The sequence below is a fragment of the Hyaena hyaena genome, unplaced genomic scaffold (genome assembly GCF_003009895.1).
Source record: "Hyaena hyaena isolate Hyena2069 unplaced genomic scaffold, ASM300989v1 scaffold_67, whole genome shotgun sequence".
NCBI classification, from domain to species: Eukaryota; Metazoa; Chordata; class Mammalia; order Carnivora; family Hyaenidae; genus Hyaena; species Hyaena hyaena.
The window spans coordinates 3,548,769-3,561,988 of record NW_024080699.1 but is presented as its reverse complement, the minus strand read 5'-3'; the positions used below and the strand labels follow the sequence as shown (position 1 = coordinate 3,561,988).

Here is a 13,220-nt window from a genome sequence, read left to right as displayed (position 1 = left end):
TGCAGAGTGTGGATGGTGCAGTGACCATACATCATATTCATTTGCAAAAATCAGATTTCTTTTTGACTTTATTTTATTATACAGACCTTTGATTTTGGAGTTGTGGAAATAGATCTCCAGAGAAGTGATTAGCTTCAGGATAATAAGCCAGTTTAAATAATTTTATTGCATATATGTTTCATTTTAGCTTTTTATTTATATGGTACTTTTGTTTTTCAAAGTATTAAGTATTTCTTTTTGTATTTGATCATGCTGCTAAAAGCACAGTCATTTGTCTTACTACTGAATTACAAGATTTTTAGAAAGGCTTTATTTTATGCATGTTTGTATCTACTTAGTCATTGAACACTTATTACTGGGCTCTCCTCTGTACCAGACTGTTCTCAGCCTGGGGGTGCAGCAGCAAACCAGAGACAAAAGTACTTCCCCCAGCAGATTCACATCTTGGCAGGAGGAGGCATTAATAAACACGAAAAGGTTAATTTTCATTGATTATTTGATTGGGCCTCGTAGTCTGATTGGGCTGCCCGGCTGGCTCAGAGGAGTGCCCAACTCTTGATCTCAGGGTTGTGAGTTTGAGCCCCACGTCGGGTATAGAGATGACTTAAATCAATAAAAAGCTAAAAAAATTAAAAAATAAAAACAATAAGTTGAGTAGTTCTGTGAATGGGAATGTGGAGTTTTCTTCTTTATTTTACTTTGTTTTTTTAGTAAAGAGGAACCTGATGATAGGTGACGTGCCCAGAGTTGGTTGAAGATAAAAAATACCCTCACTTATTTATTTCTTTATTTTTTTATTTCTTTGTTTCTTTATCTTTCATAGTTTTTTATCAGGTTGGATTCCATATAATACCCAGTGCTCATCCCAATAAGTGCCCCCCTCCATGCCCATCACCCACCTTCCCCTCCCCCCAACACCCATCAGTCCTCAGTCCTCAATTTGTTCTCAGCATTCAGGAGTCTCTCATGGTTTGCCTCCCTCCCTCTCGCCAGCTATTTTTCCCCTTCTCCTCCCCCATGGTCCTCTGTTAAGTTTCTTCTAATCCTCCTGTAAGTGAAAGCATATGGTATCTGTCTTTCTCCGCCTGACTTATTTCGCTCAGCATAATACCCTCAAGTTCCGTCCATGTTGCTACACGTGGCCAGATTTCATTGTTTCTCATTGCCATGTAGTATTCCATTGTATAGATAAACCACATCTTCTTTTTTTTACAAATAGTTTATTGTCAAATTAGTTTCCACATAACACCCAGTGCTCATCCCNAAATGGAATGCAGTGCTAAAGCTTTGATTACTGAACATAGGTTTGTGTTTTTAACTTCTTACTGCGGAGAAACTAAGGCTATTTGGGTCTATTGGAAAACAATTGCTTAATTGATTCATGAGTTTGCCTTCTAAAGAATTCTGGTGTAAACAGTTCTCAGCTGGTTACTAAGTTTTCATTGGAGACTAAGGCTTCTAAGAGTTAAAATTCTGCTAAGTGTGCTTAAGACTGATGGAAATAAGGAAAGCAACTCTATGTAGGAAAGTAGGAGGTATTTAAGAAAGATATAAGGAATGGGGATACATTTTTTGTTGAGGGTAAAAGAAAGTAATTTTGCGCTAAATCAGATGGCTTGTTTGGAGAGAAATGGCTTGGGACAAAATCTGAAGGCAAAGGAAAATTGTAGAAGGTTCATGAAAGAAAATCTTTGGAAAAGAATTTATTATGTAGTAAGAATGGACTAAGGTTGCCATGGATGGATTTTAAAACTCCACTGATAAAGGATTAAAATTCTGGTTTTCTCTCTTTTGGAAAGACAAAGTTTTCTTGGATTGTTGATCTGCTCTTGATAAGAAAATGTAAACAAAGTTTGTTTGTGTTTTCTCTTTTTTTTTCTGCTGGGAAAACCAAAGCTTTAGGTTTCATCTTTATCAAGTCTTTGATAACTTAAAGTTAAAACTTCTCAATGGTAAAGGGGCTAGGTTTTGCTAACAACTATATAATGCTACATATTTGCCTTCGGAATCTCTTATTACCATCTTGATTAAATAAATTTTAAAGTTTAAAAAAATTATTACTGTTATTAGTCTTGCTTGGAGCATGGTTCATCCTTTCAATCTTTCCACTAACACAGAAGTCAAAAGCAGACTCACAGGAATCATAGATCTTACTCCTCAAATTTTCCTAATAATTCAAAGGATAGAGGCAAACACCAGGTATAAACAAGCTCTTTTCCTGGAAGAGCCTGAAATCATCAGAAGCTTGCAAAAGTTTGCGAAAATGCCCTTTTTATTTTTACATATTGGGCTTGAGTTTTGGTTTCGGGTTAACTAATGGAGTTTGAACAATGTGTGTGGAACCAATTAATTTTGAACAATGCGTGTGGAAATCTTATTCACAAAGGAAGTCATTTTGGTTTTGAAAGACCATTTGATTTATATTCCATCAACTACACATGGACAGGAAAATGCCCACATTTTCTGGACATTCCAGCTCTATTCAAAATAAGCAACGAGACAACTAGGCATATCCTGCTGAAAATATTCAATAGATAGAGAATGCTCAGAAAAAATACCATTGACATGTTTACAGTGAGGTCTGATTGAGGTCATTTATTCCCCTGGGTAGAGAAAAAGTCAACCCTTTCCTTCTTGACTTTCACAGTCCACTGTTTTTCAACTCAGAAAAATGTTCCTAAAATATGTCTTTGATTACTACTTCTGTCTCAAGTTTTCTTTTATGGAAGGAACATGAATAATTCTTCTAATTCTCTTTCTTTGTCTTCCATAACTATCATTTTTTTAAAAATTGTTTTTTCTTCATTCCTTTTCCCTCATGTTTTTCATAGTGTAAATGTTACCTCCAAATATAGATTTAAATATTATTATATACTAGGGTTCATATCTTATCTTATTCATCTCTGTTTTCATCTCATCCTGTTATCTTCCATCTTAGATTGTTCTTATATTTTTATGAGTTTTTTATGATAAAGAGCCTTATTTTTTTATACCCTGCTAAAAATAGCAAACAAATTTCTTGAGTTTTCTTTTTCTGGATCTTAATTAGATTATGTTCTGAGGTTTCTTATTATACTGAGCATGCAATTCCTTTTTCCTTGTTCTACAGCATTTTAAAAATAAGCTTTATGCTTTCCCTCTACTATCTTATAATTAAATAAGAGCTATTTCTACCAACAGATATGGTAAATGGATAGTCTTTGATCTTATTCTTTGCCTTCTTGAATCTGGTTGTATTCTATTTTCAGATAGCAAAATCTAGCACTCTTTCATTTAGTCTGGCTTGGGTGGACTGAGATGCTATAGCCTTCTATTTGTACTGCCAGCCTCTCTAGTAACTGAACAGATGATATTGTAAAAATCTATAATTTCCTGTATACCTTTTCCCCAGGGTTTATCTTTCTCCAGCTCCACCTACTGTCCTTTACCTGGTGGCATTATCTGATTTTGCTGCCCTAATCTATCCCCTCCCTCTATTCCCCACTTCATGCTGACATGGTTAATGGTTGTTATATCTGCTGATAATGTAGAAAACGTAGAATAAATAGGACAGAACAACATTCTGATATCTATTTATTTATCTATTATCTATTATCTATCTATCTATCTATCTATCTATCTATCTATGTATCATTCCTGGAATAGATTTGTATTCTCAGTATTTTAGTTGGTAAAGTCCTTGACTTTCTTAATTGGGAAAGAAAAGTAGTTAGAAGCTAAACAAAATCTCTTACTATCTGTGAGAGTACTTTCCTGGGTTCTGAGGCTAGGAAAGAAAAGATATGGCATTTGCCTTGCTGTCTCTGTGATCACTCATTTTTGGAAAAGCCAGTTGCCTCATTGTAAATACACTTGTCAGCCCTGTCAAGAAACCTACAGTGAGAGGAATCAAGGCCTCCCACAAACAAATTGCACCAAGTTGATAGCTGTGTGAATGAACTACAAAATTTCTCCAGCTCTAGTCCAGTTTAGTCTAGACCTTCTTAAGATAACTATATCTTCCCATCCTCTGACAACCAGTAATTTATTTTCTGTTTTTCTGAATTTGCCTTTTCTGGACATTTCATATAAAATGGAATCACAGAATATGTGAAAAAAAAAAAATACCCTCTCAAATTGGTTGGCATAAAGTGTGTCTTAAAGGAAAAGTCTACAACTGTTATTTTAATCTGATAATTTTACTGGTGAGCTACTGCTGTATATTCATTGATTGGATGTTACTTTAGAAAAATATGACTATTTAATATTTGTTTTCCATCAGTATAGTGTTTCATGTCCATGTAAACAGTTACTAAAATGATTTAAGACTTGATGTCTTGAGTGCCGTTGATGACAAGAAATCAAAGGTCATTGGGTAGCTAATTGTGACTGAGGTTGGTAACAAGTGTTTGATCAAGCATTATTGATTAAATTGCTAAAGGCTTTAATTGATATGTAACTAAAGCACTAGTTGCTTTAATTAATTAGTTAATTAAACTAATTAGTTAATTAAACTAATTAGTTAATTAAACTAGTAGTTTAATTTAAAAATTGTTAAATTCATTGTTCATTTAATTATTCACATTATTTATAAAGAAATGATTCAGAAGGCATGACTAGTTTTTGATATTTAGAGTAGCTGGTACATTTTCTTAATTGTAGTGAGTATAATATCTGCCTAATTAACCCAGATACTGTTTCCTTAGTCTTTTTCAGAACTCTTTGTTAAATTTCTAGAAACAGAGTCTCATCCTTGTGTTCCACCACCAAAGCTTTCTGTTCATGATATGAAACCTCTGGATTCACCAGGAAGGAGAAAAATAGTTGCAAATGTGCCAGAAAGTTTTAAAGGTAAAACCAGATATTTGTTTTTTCTACAATCTAAAAAATTGCATGTTTAATGTATAATTATGTTTTATAGTGATATTAACTAAATTTTTAGTGTTTCTGAAAAACTGCAGTGACTTCTTCCAAAATTCTAGCAAGGTATTAGATTTTGCTTCATGTGTTCTTGTAGCAATCTGATATTTAATTGGTTTGGATTAACTTAAACCATATGGAGTATTTTTCCTTTGGAATAATTGGAATAATTCTCTCTGCATAAGCCACTTTGAATTATTTCTGGAAGTGCTGGTGAACTGGTAAACCTTTGCTTGGTCACCTGTTTTTCCTTCCTACTAAGGGTGCTTATTGCTAAATTTGAATTAAAAATGTAGTTTATAGTTAGAGAAAGATTTTTTTCTACCTGTTAACATAACATCTAAGTGTTATACTCAATAACCAAATCTTGGTATGTTAGTAATATTTATAAGAGCAGTTTAGTAAACTGGCTTAGACACCTAAGAATGTATTGAAGTATTCTTTTTTTAAAAAAATTTTTTTTGGGGCGCCTGGGTGGCTTAGTCGGTTAAGCGTCCAACTTTCGCTTAGGTCATGATCTTGCGGTTCGTGGGTTCGAGCCCTGCGTTGGGCTCTGTGCTGACTGCCAGCTCAGAGCCTGGAGCCTGTTTCAGAGTCTGTGATTCCCTCTCTCTCTGACCCTCCCCTGCTCATGCTGTCTCTCTCTCTCTCCTAGAAGTAAATAAAACATTAAAAAAAATTTTTTTTCAACATTTTTGTTTATTTCTGAGAGAGAGAGACAGCGTAAGAATGGGAGGATCAGAGAGAGAGGGAGACACAGAATCCAAATCAGGCTCCAGGCTCTGAGCTGTCAGCACAGAGCCCGACGTGGGGCTTAAACCCATGAACTGTGAGATCATGACCTGAGCCAAAGTTGGCCGCCCAGCCAACTGAGCCACCCAGGTGCCCCTGTATTGAAGTATTCTTATGTGCAAACCGTCTGCCTAGAAGCCAATGGTCAGGTGGTTCTGTGATCTGTATGCATAGTTTTCTATTGCATTAGGTTGTAAGGACCTCATTTATATTTGTGTCCCCCATATTGGTGTGCGTGAAATTTTCTTGAATTGAAAATGTATACTCCATTAGATTATAAACAGATTCTTGATTAGAAAGTCTCTCTTTTATCTGAAGTTTACATATTTTAAAATACTTTTTTTAAATTTTTAAGTGTTTTTTAATTTATTTTTGAGAGAGAGAGAGAGACAAATGGGGAAGGGATGGCGGGAGGGGACACACAGAATGTGAAGCAGGCTCCAGGCTCTCAGCTGTCATAGAGCCTGATGTGGGGCTTGAAACTCATGGACTGCAAGATCAGGACCCAAGCCAAAGTCGGGCACTCAGCCAAGCCACCCAGGTGCCCCTGAAGTCTCCATATTTTAATACAGGCTAAGCTGTTTGCTAGTTGGACTGTAAAGGTGTATGTTATACTTAAGTTTATATCACATCAGGTACATAAATATAAATAAAATATTAAGTAATTTATATTCTGAAATTTAAAAAATATTGTCTAAGTCATTTAGCTGAATGTTTCTATTTTCCTGAACTTTTATAAAAAGAGAAATGGTAAAATTTGTTTTGATAAAAGGTTTGGCTACTAAATTTAATAAAAAGTCATCAAGACCTTACTAAAAACACTTTTTTCCTACTATAGTAGGTTGTAGCATCTTCAGGGGATTCCAGAATTCACTGAGGCAAGGTCTCCTGCTCCCTGCCCTCCCTCCCTGCTCCACCCTTCCCCTTTTTTCCCCTCTCTTCCTCTTTCTTTCTCTCCCCCTCTCCACTTACCAAATATGTTCCCAGCTTGGTTTGGATCAATCAGAGACCAAACCTAGTGATGTTCTGAGCTGGTATAGGGTTTGCGTTTAAAGAAAAGCAAGCTTAGGTTTTAATCCTGGATTCGAAAGTGTGTGGCAAGGGTCAGAGCTTACTGAGGAGCCCTGTAAGCTTTTCCAGAGTTTGGAAAGCTGTCATTCACAGGGAAGTAAAGCTTGGGGACCCAGGGTGCTTGATGATAAGTTGATTTGATGAATCTGTCTCCATGCTTGCTTTGTTTTAGAGGCTTCTCTTTTTTTTTCTAAAAATTTTTAAATGTTTATTTCTGAGAGAGAGACAATGTGATCGGGGGGTCTCAGAGAGAGAAGGAGATACAGACTCTGAAACAGGCTTCAGGCTCTGAGCTGTCAGCACAGAGCCTGACGCAGGATTTCAACCCACGAACCATGAGATCATGACCTGAGCCAAAGTCAGACGCTTAACCGACTGAGCCACCCAGGCTTCTCTTTATTTGAGTTTCCCGTTGCTGAGTGGTGCTTGTCCTTAACAATGATGTTGTTAGCTGTCTTGGGTAATAAAGCGGAATTCTGTCCATGAAGATATCAGGGCATAAACAAATACCTGTTCTAACAGAAACTAGTTTCAGCCTAACTTTATAGAAAAATAAGGGAGAATTGTGTCAAACCTTTGAATGTTTAAAAAAGGAGGATTAGGTAACATAATGTATATCTTGTTTTTCTTTGGGTAAATTAATATTAAATCTGATTATTACCGCTGTGGTATTGGTGCCAGTTTTTTTATGACCTTCATAATTATTGGGGGAAAACAAGCTCTCAGGTCCTTCATCTTTATGGTAAGTAGTTATAAAATTTGCATGCATTGGAACAGAAAACACTCTCTAAAAAGCAGTTGTTAAGGTAAATGAAGTTTCTCAGATATATAACTGGTATTTAAGTATCAGACAGCAATATTAATACATTTCATAAAATATTAGCTGTACATACAGATGCTCCTCCCTCCCCTGTTCTTCGTCCATTTATCTCTCTTCCTGTCTTGTCTTCTTTCGCCCTTTATATGTCATAGACTCTACTTAGCAGATTCAGAACCCAGCAGCAGAGGAACTAAATTTATTTGGGGGCCAAAATCTAGGAACCTAAAACCCATGTATAGTGTTAACCAAATCATACATAGGAGACTGAACAGCTTGTATTTTATCATTTAGATAACACAGAGTCCAGATCTGGGAGAAGAACAGATGTGAATCCATTCTTGGCTCCCCGCTCCGCAGCTGTGCCTCTCATTAACCCGGCTGGACTTGGACCTGGTGGGCCTGGGCATCTGCTTTTGAAACCCATCTCCGACGTGTTGCCCACGTTTACACCCTTGCCAGTGTCCCCCGACAACAGCGCTGGAGTTGTACTGAAAGACCTTTTAAAGCAATAGATGATTCCTAAGCCAGAGACAACATACATAGCACTTTAAAGAAACCATGAACACTATGTGTATGTACTTTATCACAAAGTGGCCTTTTGGAAAAAGTCATGTATTTGTTTGCAGTTGTATATTCTCTAAACTTAATAAAAGTATTCTTATTGCTTTTTAGAAATTGCAGGTGTCCCAGGAGGAAGTGTTTGCTACATTACATGCTGTTTTCCTTCTCTGATTTGACCTTTAATTTAAGCTAGAAACATTTTATCTTTTAATTTAAAAATAATTTAAAAAAATAACGATAAAAATTTCTAGTAGCTATATATCAGCTCTTCTTTCTGTGATTTTCAAGCTCATTTAAGTTAGAGACATGTGGTTTATCTTTTAAAGATAATCAAGAGACTTACAAAAAGAAGAAGTGACAGAAGAAGGTAATAGTAGCAGCTTTTCTGTAAGTGCTGAAGCACATGTGACTCATCTTGAGGCTCTGTGTCGACGGCCAACAACAGGGTTGTCCCCGGGAGATCGCGGGTGGCCTGAGGTGGGATGTGCGTTTGGTTCCGTGCACTTCTATCCCATGTGTAGATGGGTGTGATGCACTTCCGTGCCACGTGTAGATGGGTGTGATCCCCACTACGGTACAGCTATTGAACGGTTTCACCAAGGGTCTCTTGTGCTGCCCCGCGATATTTTGTACCCGTGGCCACCTCCTTCCCTCCCCGCACCCTCCTAGCCCCTGGCAGCCACCGACTGTGTCCATCTCTGTAACTTCGTCGTGTCAAGAATGCTTGTGTAAAGGGACTCCTGCGGTGTGGAACCCTTGAGATTGGCCTTTTTCACTCAGCTAATTCCCTGAGACCCACCCAGGTTGTTACCTGTATCGCTAATCTGTTCCCTTTTAATGTGACTACATACCGTGGAGATGGGATGGCAAGTTTTACGAGCCAAGGCATCCTCTTAAAGCGGTTTCCTCACACGCAGGCACACGGCTTCCATGTAAGCGGTCATTCGTGCGGCTGCACTTACGTCCCTGTAATTAGCAATAGCACCGAACGTGCTGCCTCCTGCCTCTGTCCGAGGGGTGACAGGGGAGGTACGCGGATCCAGGGGGCCTCCATCCTCCTCCTCATGGTCACCGAAGGTCGTGACGTCACTGCAGCAACACCAGCACCAGCCAGGTGTCTGTAACTCCAGAGTAAGGGAGTAGCTCTTTAATTTTTTATAAACTCATCATAAGATTAAGCCCCTGACCCGGAGCTTAATGCTACAAAGATGTTCATGTTTGTATTAGTTGTTGAAGTTGTACATTTGAAGACAGTTCTTTCAAATTTTGTACATTTCTGTATGTCTTTAAAATAGAAACATCTGTATAACACAGAAAGGTGAAAATAATACTAATCCAAATGTGTAAATAGGCGTGGCTCTGGCCGGAGCTCAGTTTGGTTGTAAATTTTGCTGTGATTAACTGTATGCTCTGTACTGTATTTGATTGGAAGATTGGAAGGCTTCGTGTGTGGATGGGGAAAACTTGTTTCTCTGAAATGTCCAGTAGCTGAGCCATCGCTGCTTCAGACCATTACCCGTCTCCTGAGCTGATGTACGTATGCTGCCGTCCTTGATCGAGTCCACTGTAAAGCAAGTCGTGGGCCAGGCTCCACGTTAGAACTGTCCAACTGCCTCTTGTCCGTTTTGGCCCTTACGTCTTACAAAAGTATTACCCTTGGGTTTTAAATGATCCTTCCAAAGATACTCTCACTGGCCATCCTAAATAATTTGCTGCTTGCCATTGAAGTTTCGTCTCAGTGTGGAGCATCTGAAATAAAATTTCTAAGTTTAAAAAAAAAAAAGACACATGATCCTTCATTTTGAAGAAACAGAACGCACAAAAAAGCTTTGTCTCTTTTGGAAAGGAGGTGCATGATGCATATTTAAGGAGCATATCATATTTTAAATGCCTTTTATGACATTTTGAGTATTTCCTTCTCTGCTCAAAACAGCTTGGCCTCCCCTCCCCTCCCCCCCTTGTTTAAGTTTGAAGGCTATTACGGGTGGGTTACATATCTAAACTTGACAGCATGACCTTACATGGCTGCTATTTAAGTAAGTATGTGACCTTGTCCCCAAGCTGCAGTACCTAATGTTTCAGTTGTATCTTGGTTGAAACTATAGCTCACTGGTATGCATACTAAGTGTTTGTTGATCTAAAGCAGACTTAGCTCATCCACTTTTCTGAAATGAAGTTGAGTCAGAGATGAACCATCTGCTCAAGGAATCTTCTTAGCAACCATACAATGATGAAGCATATAATTCCAACGTTAGCAAGAGGGCATTGCTAACGGCATTTTTACAGCAATATTTTAACTACAGTAGTTTTATTGTTTACTTCTCTATAAACTTCCTAGAATTTGTGGTTGAATTTTGCTTTGGCTGCCAGTTTTTCACAACATTTGTAATGGTTTTCAACCGTTACAATACAATAGAAAAGCCACCTAGCCATTGAATTTGATTTTAATATAATCCCATATCATGGTTGGTTGCGTTTCAGTCCCTGCTGTTACTGATTTTTAAAAGAAAGAAAGAAAAAAAAAAAGGAAACAAAACCAAAATAACAAAAACATGGAGAAGGAATGAACTTCTTAAAACTAGTGAATTCAAACTTCCGCTCTCCCCTGCAAATAAAGCCTCCTGTGCATTTTAACCTTTTAATGGTTAACTTAAAGGGGGGGGGGAGACTCAAAGTACTTCTCCAGTCAGTAGATGGAAAACAAGCTATGTCTTCAGGGATAGGGAGTGATGGAATTAGTGAAGAAGTGCCATATTGCGTCAAACTTGAAGCATTTGAATCTGATTTTTACAGCTAACAAAGTTTTTCGTATATCAAAGTATTTAAAATGTCTTCCATCAACAAAAATTATCTTTAATTTCGTCAGTATCAAGTAAGTATAACTGATAGTTTATTTTCTATATTCCTATGGGAAAAGTAATGGTATTTTAATGTTCTGACATTTGTGATTATTTGCCAGTCTTTCCTTTTTAACTTCTAAAGATTTCTCTCATTAAAATTGATAAAGTTGTCTTTTGGTTTTTAGGGAAATATCTAAATGTGGGAAATTTACAACCCAACCTTAATATTGGGTTGTGTTTTATAGAGCTAAAGTCAATGCATTTCTGAATTTCTCAGGAGCACTGCAAGGCAAAAAAAAAAAAATACTCCAAATAAAAATGATATATGTAAGTTGGCAATGTCTTTATCCACAATAAAAAAATTTTTTTAGCAAACAGCTGCTGACTTTTTCTTTAGAAGGGGGAGAAATGACTTACACATGTTGTTTATAGCAGCAGTGGATGAACTACGGAAGCTGATGTCTTCAAGTGTTCACCGGATGTTGCTGTTAGGATGCTCTGTGAGCCTTGGAAATGTTAAGTCTGAACAGTTTAATAGATGCTGAAGGTTTTGTATGAAAAGGATCTGAGAGGTTTTTAGGCAGCCTTTTAATTTTCTTTCAGAGGTAGGATGCTCACTAGACTCTTGGGTTTTTCTGCAAGATAATCAGTTATGTCTTCATTTTTTCTGAGATGCAGAACTTGAATATTTTTAACTGTTCATGTGATGGTAGTATTGGAAGAAGCGGGGCTTTTAATTTTTTTAAAAAGATTTTTAGAATTTAAGTCCAAGTTAGTTAACATACAGTGTAATAATGATTTCAGGAATGGAATTCAGTGATTCATCACTTACATTTAACACCCAGTGCTCCTCCCAGCAAGTGCTCTCCTTCGTGCCCCTCGCGCATTTATTCCCACCCCCTCCCCCCCAACACCCTGCCAGCAATTCTCAGTTTTCTGTATTTAAGAGTGCCTTAAGGTTTGTCTCCCTCTCTGTTTCTGTCTTATTCTTCCTTCTCTTCCCCTACGTTCATCTTTTGTGTTTCTTAAATGCTGCATATGAATAAAATCATAGGATATTTGTCATCATAGGATATTTGTCTTTCTCTGACTTATTTTGCTTAGTATAATATACTCTAGTTCCAACCATGTTGTTGCAAATGGCAAGATTTCATTCTTTTTGATTGCTGAATAATATTCCGTTGTATCTCTACACCACATCTCCTTTATCCGTTCATCCATTGGTGGACATTTGGGCTCTTTCCATACTATGGCTATTGTCAGTAGTGCTGCTACATTGGGGTGCATATGCCCTTCAAACCAGCACTTCTGTATCCTTTGGATAAATCCCTAGTAGTGCAATTGCTGGGTCGTAGGGTAGTTCTATTTTTAAGTTTTTAAGGAAACTACATACTGTTTTCCAGAGCGGCTGCACCAGTTTGCATTCCCCACAGCAGTGCAAAAGGGTTCCCCTTTTATCCGCATCCTCGCCAACATCTGTTGTTGCCTGAGTTGTTAATGTTAGCCATTCTGACAGGTGTGAGGTGGTATCTCAATGTGGTTTTGATTTGTATTTCCCTGATGATGAGTGATGTTGAGCATCGTTTCATGTGTCTGTTAGCCATCTGTATGTCTTCTTTGGAAAAGGGTCTATTCGTGTCTTTAAGGAGCATTACTTTTAAAGTTGAGAGATGGAGTACTGATTTTGATGGACCCTTTCTTTGTGACCTTTAGCAAAATTCTTTGGCTGTGAGATTGATTTTTTTCATTTCTCAAATAACACGCACGTAATAAATGATCAAATGACACATTCATTCACAATATTAAATGAATAAATGTACTGCTTGTGGGAATGCTTTATAAAGTCTGTAGTTCTACACAGATGTTAGAAGTTGTGATTATTACTGCCCAAAAGTGGCTAAGAATGTCAGAAGTGGAGTACTACTGAAGCCTAGGGTTGTTTCAAGAAGGTAGGGAGAGGTCAAATTATGAAGTGCTTGCTGCCCTGGGAAGATAAGTTTTAGGAAGAATCCATTGGATTTAGGGACCTGGAAGTTGTTGGCTTTGAGTTTGAGCAGTGTTAATGGAATGGCAGGAGGAAAAGCCATATTATCAAGTGGATTGAGTTGGTGATGAGCAAATGGAGATGTGTTTGTAGGCAAGTCTTTGAGAGGTCAGACTTTGAAGGGGAAAGGAGTGGGGTGGAGGGAGAGTTGTGTGAAGCCCAGAGGCTGAAGACAGTGGAGAGAGCTCCTGAG

At 37.6% G+C, this 13,220-nt stretch overlaps 1 protein-coding gene across 4 annotated transcripts in view; it reads left to right on the top strand.

Moving 5' to 3' along the window:
• Window positions 1-8,366, top strand: part of TRIP11 (thyroid hormone receptor interactor 11) — a 71,475-nt gene extending 63,109 nt beyond the window's left edge. For all 4 annotated transcript variants that reach the window (XM_039232497.1, XM_039232496.1, XM_039232495.1 and 1 more), the window contains exons 20-21: window positions 4,686-4,830; window positions 7,874-8,366. In XM_039232497.1, coding sequence (XP_039088428.1) covers window positions 4,686-4,830; window positions 7,874-8,094 — 366 coding nt within the window. In that variant the 3' untranslated portion in view covers window positions 8,095-8,366. The remainder of the gene's footprint in view (window positions 1-4,685; window positions 4,831-7,873) is intronic.
• Window positions 8,367-13,220: the final 4,854 nt, after the last annotated feature.